This window comes from Sciurus carolinensis, chromosome 17 (assembly GCF_902686445.1).
Source record: "Sciurus carolinensis chromosome 17, mSciCar1.2, whole genome shotgun sequence".
NCBI classification, from domain to species: Eukaryota; Metazoa; Chordata; class Mammalia; order Rodentia; family Sciuridae; genus Sciurus; species Sciurus carolinensis.
The window spans coordinates 56,585,738-56,601,274 of NC_062229.1; the positions used below are offsets into that span (position 1 = coordinate 56,585,738).

Consider the following 15,537-nt stretch of genomic DNA (forward strand, 5'->3'; position numbering starts at 1 on the left):
CTCTCGAACTTCTCCATGCACGATGCTAACTTCCTCCTTCCTTCCAGAAACTTCCAAGTTACCACAGAGAAAGACCCTAGTCGGTCAAGTTCCTCTGCAACTACCTTGGACCCAGAGATTCCCAAGAACCACAGAGAGGAAGTACCATCTCCCTGTCCTGATGTCCTCAGGGAAGATTGGCCTAGGATCTCCATGGAAGCCCATACTCTTGGCTTCAGATGTCTACAGCCCACTGAAAGTCCCAAGTCTAGAGCCCAGCTGGGGCCCCTTTGATGGTTTCTAGATTAAATCCAGTCCCTAATTGTGATCCCAGAGAACCCTTCATGATCTGGAAGGGTCTCTACAACCTCTCCCACCTCATCCTGATCAGATTTCTCTGCCCCTCTCCACTCCAGTCACACTTGCCAGCCTGTCCTTCCTTCCTCCACTGTCCCAAGTCCTCTTTCCCCTGGGTGCCCCTGCACAAATTGGTGCCTCCACCTAGTAGCCCCATCATAACCTGTTTCTTCTCACACCTCAGGTCTCAGCTCAGATGTCACCTTGTCTTTGAAGCCCTGGGCACAGACCCACCCCTAGTGTCTATCCCAACCCCTAACAAAATCACCCATGATACTGTCCATTTAATTGGTTTTGTTGTCTGTCTTCCAGTGAAAAAAGAAATTATATCTCTGGTTTCCACAGAACCATGCCTGTTTCAGGGCAAGCACTCAAAGAATATTTCTCAACAGAGTAACTCAAAGACTGAGTGAATTAGGGTCACCAAAACACAAGCCATGACTTGTGGGGCATTGTCTGGTAGCCTAGGGGGCTGCCCAGCTTTGCCTTCCGGGCACAGCCCTCCTCAAGGTCCTCTTCCCACACCACAAAGCCACCCCAGAGACCCACCATCTACAGGGTGCTTAGCATCCTGGCCCTGGCTGCACAGACCCAGCCACTGGGGTCTGACAAGGAACAGCTGCCTCTTCCCAGCAGGGCCCCACCTGTAGGGGCTGTTTATGAGGTCCTCCCCCCAGACCATGTCATCAGTGCAGTCAAGCACACTGCAGCAGGCATCGCTGATGAACTGTGAGAAGCTGGTCAGTGAGTCTTGCACCAGAAAGCGCAGCGTGTCCTGCAGCATGTACTTGATCAACTCCATCAGCTTGCGCAGCTTCGACATGAGGTACACCTCCCAGTTGGTCTCGTAGAGGTTGTACCAGCCCTTACTCATGTCGCGCAGGCTGCTGCGCATGGCTACCTTCAGCGTGCTGATCCAGCTGTCCTTGAGGAACATCTGCACCTGGAGTGGTCACAGAAGTCATCACGAAGTCACCCCAGGGACCCGCCATCCACAGCTGCTGTGCTAGAGGACTCTATGCACAGGGGTTTCGAGGTGACCTCAGGACTTATCTGAGGGCTCTCTCCCACCCCAACTTATTGCCAAAGTGTTATGGTTTGGGTGTGAAGTGTCCCCCAAAAGCTCAAGTGTGAGACGACAACACAAGCAGAGAAATGATTGGGTTATCAGAACCATAACTCAATCAGTGAATTCATCCCCTGATGGGATTAATCAAGTGGTAACCGAAGGCGGTAGGGTGTGGCTGGAGGAGGTAGGTCATTGGGGGTGTGTCTTGGGGGCATATAATTTGTATCTGGCAAGTGGAGTCACTCTCTGCTTTCTGATCATCATGTAAGTCACTTCTCTCCACCACACTCTTACGCCATGATGTTCTACCTCACCTTGACCCTGAGGAATGGAGCCTGCTGTCTATGGACTGAGACCTCTGAAACTGTGAGTCCCCAGATAAACTTTTCCTCCCCTAAAATCGTTCTCGTCAGGTCTTTTAGTCACAGCAGCAGAAAAGCTGACTAAAACACAAACCCTGCCAACCAATAGCTTCACATGACCCTGGGGGCCCAGGGCTGCTCAAGGGGGAAGGAGGGAAAGGGGGAAGGAGGGAAAGAGGGAAAGAGGCAGAAGCAGGGCTTTCCCTCTAGCCATGAAGAGAGACAGAGACACAGAGACAAGAGAGAGGTGCGTGCATGCACACATGTATGTATATGTACGTACACACAAGCAGAATGACGTCATGGAGTAGAGAGTGGCTGCATTCTGCTTCCCTTACATCTGACCCTCAGGAGGACACAGAAGTAGGGTTTTCTGCTCCTCTTTATAAGACAAGGGATCTGCCCCATGGCAACCAGGACTGGCAGGAAGTGATTAGGAAGGGAGCCTACCCAGACTCTCCTTTTCTTTGCAAGACAAGTCACACTCTTGGTCCCACCACAGGCGCCAACAAGGCTGAGGGAGAGGTCATGACCTGGTCTCGACTAATTGACTAAGCCTGAGCATCCCAGGGATTCTGTTGTGCTGGCTCCAAGGGCCTGGTCAGCCTGCCCACCATGCCCAGGTACCCAGGCACCTGGGAGAAGGTCTGAGACTGGATCTGCTCGAACTCCTCCAGGCGGCTGTACTTGGAGAGGTTGGAGTGGAACAGCGACATGGCGGTCACCTTGTTGCACTCAGCCCGCACCTTGCTCAGGGCTGTGATGACTTCTGAGCGTGTGAGCAGGGACACAAAGGTGAAGTCCTCCTTCTGCTCCCGGAAGGGGTACTTGGGGACACTCACCAGGCCTGCAGGAGTGGAAGCCCAAGGCCAGTGTTAGAACTGCCTAGGACACAGCAGGGCTAGGGACACATCTAGAGGGTGCTTGGTGGAGGGACAGGGTTCTTGTCTCCTCCCTGAAAGAGAAAGCCTTATTCCCAGAACCCCTCTTTTCCCACAGCTTGCTGGAGTGACCCCAATACCCACAGTGAGTTGCTTGCTCTGGGAAAAGGGTAAACTCCAGGCCTCCCTGGTCAGGGGCCCCTTTGAGAAGTGGGTGGCAACTGTGGTCTCACTCCCTATCTTCTCCCACCCATGCTGCATGCAACCTGAGGCCTGCCCTAGAACCCCAAGGAAGGATGATGTGGGCACCAGGGTCCCTCAGAACCCACCCTGCTGTCTACACCCCAGCCTGCACCCTGGGCCCAGCATGTGGGAAAGCCAGGTCCAGGAAATGCAGTTAGCAGGGATCAGTGGACTCAAAGCCAGGATCTCCTGGGGGACCTGGCATCCCGCTCTGAGACTCAGTCTACCAGGTGTTGGTGGGGCCGCAGTAATGCCAGCGCTACCCTTGCTTCTGGAGGAAGAAAGGGCTATGTGTCCTCGAGGCCTGATCATCTACTTCTGAACGATGGCTTTCCTGGCACACAATACCTTGTGGCTTCTGCATTACTCAGACACATATTTTTTAAAGAGTCCTCCTCCCCCTCCCCTGACCAGAGCTCTTCAGGCAGCCGATAAACAGACACGAATGCTGGGGACCGGGTGGGTGCAGGGGAGTGTCAGGTTCAGGGGACCCCCAGGAGCAGGACAGGAGATCCTAGAGGGAGAGATGGGAGGGAGGCACTGACCAGGTGGATGGCTATGGGGTCCGACAACCCTCACCTTGCTCCGGCACCTTCTCCTCCTCCTTCTCAGGCAGGGTCACGTAGGAGAACGTGTCAGGCTTGGAGGAGACAATCTGGTCGAAGTTGATCTTGTTCATGCTGCGCTCATAGTCCAGGCTCACTTCTCTGGTGAGATTGCTGAGGTGCTCGAGGACCCTGTCCATGGAAAGGGAGTTGGTGGGGGGTCAGGGCTCCACACATCCAACTGACCCCATGCTGTGGGCCAGCGGTGGTGCAGGCTGTGCTCTGGCATAGACCTGGGGACACAAGCTTGAAGTGTCCTCTCTGGATCCATGGGTGTAGCACCCGTCCCTGTCTCTGAGCCAATAACCTGCTTGTCCCTTGTCATATCAGTCCCTGAGTCTGTGCACTGGGCTTCCTGCTTCCCAATGTTGCCCCCCAGTGCCAGGTCCCCCCTTTTCCACCTCCACCCACTCCCCAGAAAACTCAAATCTGATCACATCCTTCTGCTTAAAACCTGTCCCTGCTTCTCTTGGATCTTAGGGTAGAGCCCAATCTCTTTAGGTGACCTAAGGGACCCTTCCCATTGGCCCCTTCCTACCCTCCTTGCAGACCAGTTCCCCACTCTCACCGGGTTCCCACCACAGCAGCCCCTCTGAGTCTGTGGAGACTCCAGGGCCTTCATTACCTGAGAGTCTTCGCATATACTGTTTTGGCTGGTGGCCACACTCTTATCCTTTCAACCCCTAATTAAGCCTGACTAGACTGGGTTTCTTTCCCAGGACCATCTCGTTTCCTGAGGATGAGGGCAGGCCCTATGTACCATCCCAAAGTGCTCCCCACCCCTGCCATCCCAAAACTCCTCACACTATGTTCAGCGACTGTGCCCTTTTGGACAGTAAGCAACAGGAAGGGAGGGACAGTGCAGGGAGATTAGGGTCCAACTCATGGTTATTTCTGCTGTGCTGTGCACGGGGTGGGGCCTGTTATTTACAGGGTGGCCAGCACACAGGCATTGAGCACTTGCGTAAAGAATTGAAGGGACGAAGCTGGGCACGGTGGTGCACACCTATAATTGAACTTGAGATCCTCTTGCCTCAGCCTTCCAAGCCGCTGGGATTACAGGCATGCGCCACCGTGCCCTGCTAATTTGCCATCTTGAACCAATTCAGTTCAAAGCCAGCCTCAGCAACTTATTGAGGCCCTGAGCAACTTGTATCAAAATAAAAAATAAAAATAAAACTATAATATAATAAAAAATTAAAAAAATAAAAAGGGCTGGGGATGAAAGCCACACTGAGATACCATTTATTCCTTACCTTCCAGACTGGGAAAAAATTAGGTAGTATTAAATATACTCTTGGAAAGGCTGCAGGGAAGCAGGCACTCTCACATATTGCTAGTAGGTATGTAAAATGAACCACCCTTGAGGAGGGAAATTTGGCAATACTTAAAAAAACTACATATGGCCAGGTCCGGTGGCATACACCTGTAATCCCAGCAGCTCAGGAAGTGGAGGCAGAAGGATTACTAGTTTAAGGCCAGCCTCAGCAACTTAGCGAGGCCCTAAGCAACTCAGTGAGACCCCATCTCAAAATAAAACATAAAAAGGGCTGGGGATGTGGCTCAGTGGCTTAGCGCCCCTGGGTTCAATTCCTAGGACCAATAAACAAACAAAAATGACATAGGCACTTATCTAGCAATTCTACTTCTAAAAATTTACCCCAAAGCTACAATTCATCAATTTGAACATACAAATTTACAAGGCATTTTTGGAATTAAAAAATACTGCAAAATAACCTAAGCATCTATATCTTGGAGAACGGCTGAATATACTATCGTACATCCACACAAAGGATTACTATGCAGTTGTAAAAGGGATGAAGGAAATCTGAATGAGCTGGTATAGACTGATTTCAGGTATATTGTAATTGAATAAAGCAAAATGCAAGACTTTCTAGATCTTTTTTTTTTTTTTTTTTTTTTTTTTCTTCTGCAGTGCTGGGGATCAAACCCAGGGCCCTGTGCCTGCAAGGCAAACACTTTACCAACTGAGCTATCTCCCCAGCCCTAAAATGCAAGACTTTCTAAAGTGTATCTCATGTATATATACCTAGGGTACCTCATGTAAAGAAAATAAAAATGTGTGTAATATATATGTATGGATCTGCTCATTTGGGTAATAAGAGATAAACCAGAAACTAGTGATGCTGTGTACCTACAGGCATGTGGTAGGAACAGGGTGGAAAGAGGAAGCATGTGGACAGGATAGAGCAAACGGGACTGGAGAATGACAGTTCTCTGAGTAAGCCTTTTTTTTTTTTTTTTTTTGGTATTGGGAATTGAACCCAGGGCCGCTTAACCACTGAGTCACATCCCCAGTCCTTTTTTAATATTTTATTTAATATTTTATTTAGGGTCTCATGAGTTGGTCAGGGTCTTGCTAAATTGCTGAGGCTGGCTTAGAACTCATGATCCTTCTGCCTCAGTCTCCCCAGCTACTGGGTTTATAGGTGTGCACCACAGCACCTGGCCTGAGTAAGTCTCTTTGAGTAATAAATATAGTGAGTAGTATACATATACAGAGAAATATATATATACACACATATATATTTAATATGTATGAATATTTAGTACATATTATATATATTTAATATGTTTATATATGTATATGTGTATGTGTATACATATGTGTGTGTGTCTATATATATAACATATATATGTATGTATGTAATAAACGAACCAAGATGCAGTTCATAAAAGGAAGAGGGCATCCCATTGAAAGGAGTAGAAAGAAACAGTAGGAAGAAACAAAGCAAGTAACTTCCAAATGTAGTATTTGGATTATAAGCCCCAGACTAAACTAGGACACCAACAAGTATAGAGTTTTTCTTCTAAAAGTTATGGATTAGCAATTTGAAACTGCATTCTGTGTATTCTAGGACTAAACAAATAGGTCAACGTACTTCGAATGGTGGGAGCCAGTTTTCTTCTGGAGGAGGGAATTAACAGATACATAGAAGCGAGAATGAGCCCCGTGGTGTTAGAGTCAATTTGAAGGTTTCAGTAGGAACTGGTGGGTTTTTAACAGACAGATCAATACACACAGAAAAAGATATGTGTAGAGGGTATATGCAATATAATGCAAAGTAATAATATTTTATATCTCTATCATTTCCCAAATCCATCTGCTTTAAGAATCTTGAAGCAATGGTTTCCCAGAAACAACAAGTACATCTAATGCCCAAATCTTGACCTCTAAATTCCCCACTTTGGAGAAAAAATTGATTTCAGGGCTGGATCTGGGAAAGTACAAGATAAGCCTGAACTTCTCAATGTGCCACAAAGTAAGGTTATGCTCACGCAGTGATGGGAACGTGTCAAACCCACATAGGGAAGTAGCTTGAAGAGGCTCCCCCTGGCCAAATTTGAGCACTGAAATTTTTAAAAAATGGTAGTAATGCTTCCTACCCCTTTCACTAAAGTAAAATCCATTTTGGTACCATTATTTTGGTGCCAGGGATTGAACCCAGGGGTGCTTAACAACTGAACCACATCCCCAGTCCTTTTTTATTATTTATTTTGAGACAGGGTCTCACTAAGTTACTGAGGCTGGCCTTGAACTTGCGATCCTCCTGCCTCAGCCTCCTGAGCCACTGGGATTATAGGCATGTGCCACCACACCAGCTCCATGAGTCCATCTTGATAATGAGAGATCTGGAGATGAACATCTGGGGGCCCAACAAGTCCCGTGGTACAGCGGGCAAGACAGCCCCACACAGATGAACCCCACGGGAGCTCTACCAGCCTGGTAATGCTACTTCCCCATGGAAAGACCCCCGGGAGGAGGCAATGCAGGGACTCACAGGGAACCTTTGCGCATCCGGGGTGTGCTCATGGCCCAGTGCTTGATCCTGTTCAGACTCTGCTCGTTGATGAGCCGCTGGCCCTCGGAGGGCATGCAGTCCACATACAGATTGTACAGCAGCAGCGCCTCTGTGTTCTTGCGCAGGGCGTTGGCCTGGACCACACGCTGCGTGAACACGTGAGGGTCCTCGGCGCAGAAGAGAAGTTGGATCCGTGGCACCCAGTACTGACAGATCAGAAGGGGTGGCCTGCCTGGGGGGTTGGGTAGGAGGGAGAAGGGGGCATGTGGTCAGGCTCTCTGGGTCAGGCACCGGGGTTTAGCCAGCTGTGTCACTGCTGTACAGTGGCCCTGAGTACGTGGTTTCCCTTCTCTGATCCCCTGTGGAGCATGTGAAATAGGTATAATAACACTCCCTACCCTGCCCACCCTACAGGGTGTCATGGATGAACGTGAAAGTGCTTTGAAAACTGTAAAGAGCTGTGCTCAGACAGGAGGTCTGAACGCCACACCCAGGGCGGATATCATTCATTTGATGGCCTCAGCTTCCTTTCCGCATCATGCTGATGAAGCACTGCCAGCTGCTCAGAGTTGACCTGACAAATAATGGCCATTTTCCCTTCCTGGGGTCTCTGAGGTACCAGCCCTCTGGTTCTTACTGGTCAGAGTCCAGACAGTCACAGATCAAATCGAGCAAGGCAGAATTCAGATCTGAGCTGGTGGTGCCCTTGGAGGAGTTGGCCTCAGTCACAGATTGGGCCTGGCTCGAGCTGGGGGTCTGCCTGGGGCAGAGGCTGAGCTCGTACCTCTGGACGTGACCCCTCCATTCAGGATGGGCTTCCCCATCTCATCTCGCACCAGGCCTCTCTCATCCGTCTTGTGCACCAGGTACAGCTTCTTCTCCTCGTCGTAGTCCAGAACACCAACCTCACACCATTTGTAGACCAGTTTTGGACTCTTGGGGTCCTCTGATGAAACAGGAGAGGACACCCCACCAGTGATTCCTGCCCTGAGTGTTGGAAATGGATCTCAGAGGTCACTAGACTGACCTCTCTCCCGCCAGAACATCCTTACTCTGGTTCCAGCAGAGTTAAGGATCCCTCTTCCTTCCATGTGAGTTGGCTTCTTTGGAACTTCCTGGCCAGGGAGGACCCAAAAGGATGAGGCCTTTCTGCATGATCCCCATCAGGGCAGATCAGACACAGGCCAAGGGGCTGGGCCAGGAGGCAGGAAAAACCCAAGCAAACAAGAAACCTATAGAGGACCTGTTGTGGATGGCAGTCCTCCCCAGAGGCTGCCCTGGCTATTGAGCCACAGGATAAGAGACCAGAGCTTTACGATGGGCTCCTGTTTAGTCAGGACGGGCTCCCACCTACTCCTCCGGCTAAGCTCCTTTGCCCTCTTCAGCTCACCTCCTGCCACTGCCCTGCCCCCCTTTTCTCCAGTCACACTGGATGTCTGTCTGTCCTTGTGACTTTACAGCTTGCTCTTTCTTCAGGGTCTTTGCATTGGCTGTGCCACCTGCCTGGTGGCCTCATCACTGGCTTGTTCCCTGCTTAAGTGGCTTCTCCTTGGAGAAGCATCCCTGCCTAAAATAGCACCTCTGCCCCAGGAACTGTCTAAACTATTCCCCTTTTTGTGTCTCATAGTGCCTAGATTCACTACATATGTCTCGTCCCCTGGTTCGTGGTCAGTCTCCTCACTCTAGTGTCAGCTCCCTAAGGGGAGAAGTGACGTTGTCCCGTCTTGGTCATAGCTGTGGACCTGGGCCTAGAATGGAAACTGGTGCATAGTAGGTGCTTAATAAACTAGAAGAAGGAAGATGCACACCTTGGTACCCAGTAGAGGATGCGTCATCATATAGTGGCATAAAACAAACTGATGGGCTCTACAGACTGCGTTGAGGAAGGAAGGGCTGGGTTTCCAAGGAAATTGGTTCCCACCTGTTGATGCCAGATGGGTGCAGGAGGTTGCTGATGTATACCTCCCTTGCTTTGTTTCGGTTTTGCTTTTGCCTTCCCTTCCTAGTAAGTTTCTTTTTTGAAAATGCTGACCTTGTCTTGGTTCAACTTAAAGGAAAAGATGTCACAAGAAGCCCCCAGAGAAAATGAGAGGGCTTGACGGAAAAGTGTTCTGTTCCCTGCCAGCCCCTTTTCTCTCCAGAGCTCTGGCTACCATGAGAAGAGGGGAGGCTGGCATTCTGAGCCCTTGAGGTTGATGCAGCCCCTGGTTTTATCACCAGGAATTGGAGATCTGGGAACCACTGAGTTAAATTACTTTTGTAATTAAATACAAAGTGAAGGGAATATTCTGGGCCTCTTATCTTCAGAGAAATTGATTCCAGCATTGAAGTGTTTCTAAGTGAAACAATTTGCAGCTGCTCAATGGACTCATGTGGGCCTCCTGAAGGCTGTGTAGTCTTAAAACCAGTGATTGCTCTTAGTCCTGCCTCCCACCCAGGGCCTGGCTGACTGGGCCCACTCCCCACTCCATGGAATCATGTCCCTACAAGACACAGGGGGCAGAGCTGCCTTCTGCCCTGCATGGAGAAATGGTCACCTCCACCCTCCAAACTTAGGACCCCCAACCTTGCTAGGAAGCCTGCACAGAGACCCAGTCTTGCAGGCCTAGGTGGTGGCCATGGCTGCTCACCATGTTCCGGATAGCAGGCAACTAAGAAGAGCCTCCAAGGCCACCAGGGTAGACTGAGGCCAAAGTAGGAGCCATGGGCACTTGGTGGGCAGACCCAGGTGAGGCTGAGGCACTGCAAATCTGTGTCACATGCAGAGGGTATGTGCAATAGTAATTATGAATGGATGGCTGGTTAAAATGAGTGCCATTGTGTGTAGGAGGGTATGGGATGTGTGCAACTGTGATGGTAAGTGTAGTGTGAATGTGTGCAACAGTGTGTGTTGTCCATAGAGAGGTAAAAGTTGAGAGGCCATCGTTATGGGTGGAACGATAGTGATTTCTGGGTGGTGGGATGGAGGGCTGCAGCTGGCTACCTTATGCATTCACCTTTAACACTTCCAATGGGCATGTAGATTTTTATTACCAATAAATCAAAAACATTTTTATTTATTTATTTAACACTAGACTTTATCCAGCTGTCCTGCTCTCAGTCCTCCTGACATTGTTTACCCTGGTCCCTGCATGTCTTGCCTGTGTGACAAGCTCCTTGGCCTGTATCTCAACCTCAGATGATCCCTTACCACCACCCATAGCCGCCAGGCGAGCCCAGGAGTTTTCGATAGGACTGCTGCTGGAACAGGATCGTACCCCACCCTAGGCTGGCCCTGCTCACCGTGCCCCAGGAAGTCATCAATGGGCAGGAGGGCTTTTGCAGGAACTGGTTTCCTGTTGTTTGACCCTGGCTCCAAGCCCATGTTGATCCACTCTTGCGGAGTTCGACAGTCAAATTCCTCATTGTCAAACACCTGGGAGAAAGCAGGAGGAAGTGGCTCCCCTAGTGGCCAGGTAGAACTGAGCATGGAGGACGTGGCTCCCCTAGCGGCCTGACAGAACTGAGGCTACTGAGAGGCTGCCTCAGTAGTCTCCTCCCCAGATGAAGGAGCTTCAAGTGACGGGGAGGGCAGAACCCTTCCTTTGCTGCTCCCAGGGGCACACAGAGTCTGAAGGAGGGGGAAACCCTGGATCCTCGTCCAGACAAGCCACCTTAGGTTCAGGCAGAGGACTTCTGGGGACTCAGGGAAGGATGTAGACTCTCTTCTCCACTGCCCCAGAACATCCAGTTCAGGCCCAAGGGAACAGGTAGCTCTTGGGTTTCTTGAGCACCCCTCTGGAAGGTAGTCGTCCATTACTGGAAGGCGAATGTGCATCTAAATTCAGCTTGGCCTCCCCAGAGTCCCCAAAGACGCTCAGGACACAGACAGGAAGGGAAAGAAGCAAAAGCCAGAGCCAGGCTATGCTTCTTCTTTCTCCTCCTCTGACTCTGTATCCACATTTGTATCCCAAGGGCAGCACTGACTCCCTCCTCCATCCCTGGTCGCTACAGTCCAACCTGGCTGCATCTAGGTGCCCATGGGGGCGGGGACACACAGGCTTCCCAGGCTCCCAGGGAAGAAGCAGAGAATCAGACTCCCAAGGGCCATGGCAGCCCCTCCTGCTCCAACCTAGGATGACTAAGGCACCCGGGATGGGTTATGATTATTCAGTTGCTATGCCTGACTTGTGAGTACTTGTGGTTGGAGTGGGGCTCTCCTTTGGGGTCTGGCTCCTGAGCCTCAGCCAGGGTCCTGCACTCCCGTCCCATCTCCATTGGTGATCCATGGGCGCCGGGCTTACCTTCAGTGGGAGATAGATGGGGAAGAGTGGGTCATGGCCCTGTTCAATGGTCTGGGGGTGCAGGGGGTCTGGGTGCCTGGGCATGAGCTCATTGGAGTCGATGCCCTCATTGGCCAGCAACTGCTCGATGTCCAGGCTCAGGTACTCCCGCTTTCTCCTGCAAGGGCAGGGCAGGTTTTCAGGGCTGCTGGGCTCACGTGTAGTGGCTCTGCTAGCGCTCTTGTTACGCAAGTAGCTATGAGCAGTGAAATACATGGGAAGGTCACAGGGTGTTCTTTAAATTTCTTTAGGGTCCTTCTTTAAACTATCTTAAGAAATCAAATGGTGGCAGTTAATCTGCAGAAAACAAACAAAAACCAGGGAGCTATCTGTAAAACACATCAAGAGAAAAGGATTAATGGGATAACTCTTGACAGGGTCCACTGAGGTTGAAGTGAAGCTAGGAATTATGGCTATTGGAGTCTCCAGTCGTCTGGGAAGGAAGATGCCTTCAGTAGTGCATGCGCACTAAGGTAACTTCTGACCAGCTACTGACCCCCAGCACCCACACTAACATGGGGCTGACTTGTAGATGAAGTCCCGCTAATTAGGATGGCCACCATGACAGTTCTGGAGAGGACCAACTAAGGTTAAAAACTCCACCACCGGATGTGAAGGAGGAGTTGAACACCTGATTGGCAAAGGTTGCAGAAGGAGGACTGCGGTTTTCAAGCCAATCATAAAAACTAATAAATTTGGGGACAGCGTTGTCTCCTTTGTCCTCCTCTGCTTGGAGACAGCCCGCTCTCTCTCCTGACAGTGCTCTCTGCTCAAGCCTCACTTTGCTTTTACTCTACTTCCATCTCACTTTCACCTTACTTTTACTTATAATAAAGTTCTCTTGCATAGCTTTTGGTATCTGACTTTAAATTTTCTTTCATCGGAACGTAAGAACGGAGGTTTGGAGTTTCAGCTCCCTGCTTTCCTGTGACACTGGATGCTGTCAGAAGGCCCAGGGTTTGGGATAGTAGTGGTGTGGCCCAATGATCCCTCTGAGGTCCTGGGCTCCAACTGCCCTTCTGTCCTGCCCTGGCAGTCCCACGTCATTAACCTAAATGCCACCCTCCCTGATTCCACAGCAAGGAAAATCCATTTGTTCCTATTAGAGCACCAAAGTACTAGAAAATTTAAATATTTTTGCACAGAATCTGCTATGGAGATGGTCGACTAATAGTCTATAGTCCCTCACCTTTTGAGTTAGGCAGATGCCACTTTCCGGAGGACAAGCCCTCCCTGCAGCCCACCCAGCCGTACCTCTCAATCTCAATCTTGCGGGGGCACTGGCCTGGCAGCACCTGGAAGGGCACCTGCACCTTGGGCTCATAGGCTTGCAGAGGGAAGTCGGTCTGGGTGAGCCGCTTGGTGGTCGACCCAATGCTCTGCTGCTCTATGCGCTCCTCAAAGTCATTAGGAAGCTCGAAAGTGTCAACTGCAGGCAGAGGCAGAGGCAGGCACTGTGGGAATCAGGCTAGGGCCGCAGGACACCAGTTCCCCAATCATCCAATGAGACAAATCACCAGGCAGGAACCAGGTGGGCACACTCAAACATGTGGGAAGCTCCAGCAGGGCAGTTGCTGGCCAACCTTATCTCTTACTGGTCTCATTTTACCTTCTGAGGCCAGAATCCCTGCCTTTAAATGCACACCAGGACCACCCGCCCTGTAACCCTGGGCACTGACCTTTTGGAGTGAACTTGCTGAGGTCAGCTTGACGTAGGAAGCTCTGGTTCACATGGGGGCCACGGCTCACATTCTGAAACCAAACCCCAGAGGCCAGAGTGTACTTATACATCCCAGAGAAGAGCCAGGAAATGGGAAGGATTCCAAGGCCAGGTCCCTCCCTGAAGCCCACCAAGGAGCACCCCAGGAGCACAGGGGTGAGGCAGAAGTGATGAGTTCATACACTTTGTTCAAAGGTCATAGTGGGTGACAAGCTGGCCACCCTGTTTCGGTCCAGCACAGCTTCCCTCTTCACTGAGAACTCCCAGCATGCATTGAGGGACTGAACCATGAGACAGGTACCACAAGGCCAGCCAGTGTCTCTGTGTGCATCTCCTCTCACAAGGGCCACTCTGTCATACCAGTGGGTCCTTGCCCTGCCTCTCTTGGCCTCTCCTCTGCCCTGAACCTTCTTAAGGCTTCATGGGACACACAGGACTCTGTGATTCCTGTCCTAGTCATTCCCTTCCCATTTTCCCCTAGCTGCAGTCTCATCCCTTGATCTCTTCCCTCATACTCCACCCTTCTTCTTTATATGGCCTATGCCCTCCCTCAGGGATCCCAGACCCTTGTACCTACTGTTCCCTGTACCTGGAACACTCCCCAAGTCCCTATCCTACCCTGAAAATGCATGCAATTTTCTGTAGTTGGGATGTGAGGTGTCCCCCAAAAGCTCACATGTGAGACAATGCAAGAAGGTTCAGAGGAGAAATGATTAGGTTAGGAGAGCCTTAAACCAATCAGTGAATTAATCACCTGATGGAATTAACTGGGTAGTAACTGAAGCCAGGGAGTGGCTGGAGGAGGTGGGCACTGGGGGCGTAGCTTTGGGGTGTATACTTGTATCTGGCAAGTGGAGTCTCTCTCTTGCTTGCTGATCATCATGTGAGCTGCTTCCCTCTGTCATACTCTTCTGCCACGATGGAGCTGGCTACATATGGACTGAGAACTCAAACCATGAGCCTTCTCTACAATTGTTCTGGTTGGGTCTTTAAGTCACAGCAGCGAAAAAGCTGACTAAAACACCCATCTCTTAGATCTCAGCGGCATGCCATCTCATCCATGCATGCCTTCCTAACCAGGGTTGTGGGGAAAGCGACTGCCCCACCAATGCTATAGCCCCACCGCAACTGGGATGTAGATTCTCGTCTTCGCTATATCTCCAGAGCTCATTCCAGGGCCTGGACACAGTGGGAGCTCAGTAAGGAGTTGTGATGAATAGACAGATGAATGGATGGATGGATGAACACCTAGCCAGAAAAATGGCTGGCTGTATGGATGGATGGGGGTGGGTGGATGGATTTGGGGGCTGACAGATGGCTAAAAGAACAGATGAACTGATGAAGAGAAGGATATAAGAATGAGTGGATGAAGCCTGCAGGGAGTGCTCAGGCATAGCTGCCGTATTTACCCCAAGTTGATCCAAAGTTCCAGGGCTGAGGATTTCAGAGTAGAACCCACGTTGCTTCATCACCGGGTACTTCTTATCAATTCCTGTCAGTGGTAACTTCCGGGGTTGTCCCACGTCTGAGGGCATGGGTGGGACCAGGGGCACCACTAGAGGTGGGGGCTCGGGGTCAGGGCCTGGAGGAGGATTCCCCAACCCATAACTTGGTCCCTGAGGAGTCCTCTCCATGTTACACTCCATGTTATGCAGGCTGCACTCTTGGTTCGCAGGAGTACTGCTGTACCCTGATTCCTGTGGGGTCCTTCCAGGGTTGTACCCATCTCTGTTCCGATGCTCCATGGTGCTTCTCAGGGGATGCCCAGTCAGAGCTCCTAGGAGAAGATACGGTGTCACTCAGTCCTCGCCAGCCTCTGTCTCAGCTCCCAGGGGCACTACGTCTCACCAAGCCCCAGCCCAGGATCCATGGGTAACAGAAGAGGAGGAGAAAGGGAATGGTCTGCTCCTGATTTGGACAGACACACAGTGCCAGGAGAGTCCCACCAGGAGACAGTGGGTCTGTCCTGGTAGCTGCACGTGGGAAATGAGCCTCCATAGAATTAAGGGCTGGGTGAAGGGAAGATCTGCAGGCGCCTCTGCCTCTGCGTCCTGCATCTGTACAACTCTCCTTCATTTTAGAGAAGGCCTCACTTCTCAGCAGGGGGAGGTGAGGGGGAAGGGTCAAGACTTGCTTACTCAGTGAATTTTCCCAAATGACTTTCAGTCAAAAGTA

General features: G+C 50.7%; 1 protein-coding gene across 1 annotated transcript in view; it reads right to left on the minus strand.

The window, feature by feature from the left end:
- The window catches only part of Dnah1 (dynein axonemal heavy chain 1), a 68,191-nt gene that overhangs the window by 49,158 nt on the left and 3,496 nt on the right, over positions 1-15,537 (minus strand). The window contains 10 exon segments of the mRNA XM_047531081.1: positions 981-1,279; positions 2,403-2,614; positions 3,471-3,628; positions 7,300-7,552; positions 8,105-8,266; positions 10,603-10,735; positions 11,604-11,760; positions 12,897-13,071; positions 13,322-13,394; positions 14,772-15,139. Of these exon segments, the coding sequence (XP_047387037.1) occupies positions 981-1,279; positions 2,403-2,614; positions 3,471-3,628; positions 7,300-7,552; positions 8,105-8,266; positions 10,603-10,735; positions 11,604-11,760; positions 12,897-13,071; positions 13,322-13,394; positions 14,772-15,107 (1,958 nt within the window). The 5' untranslated portion in view covers positions 15,108-15,139.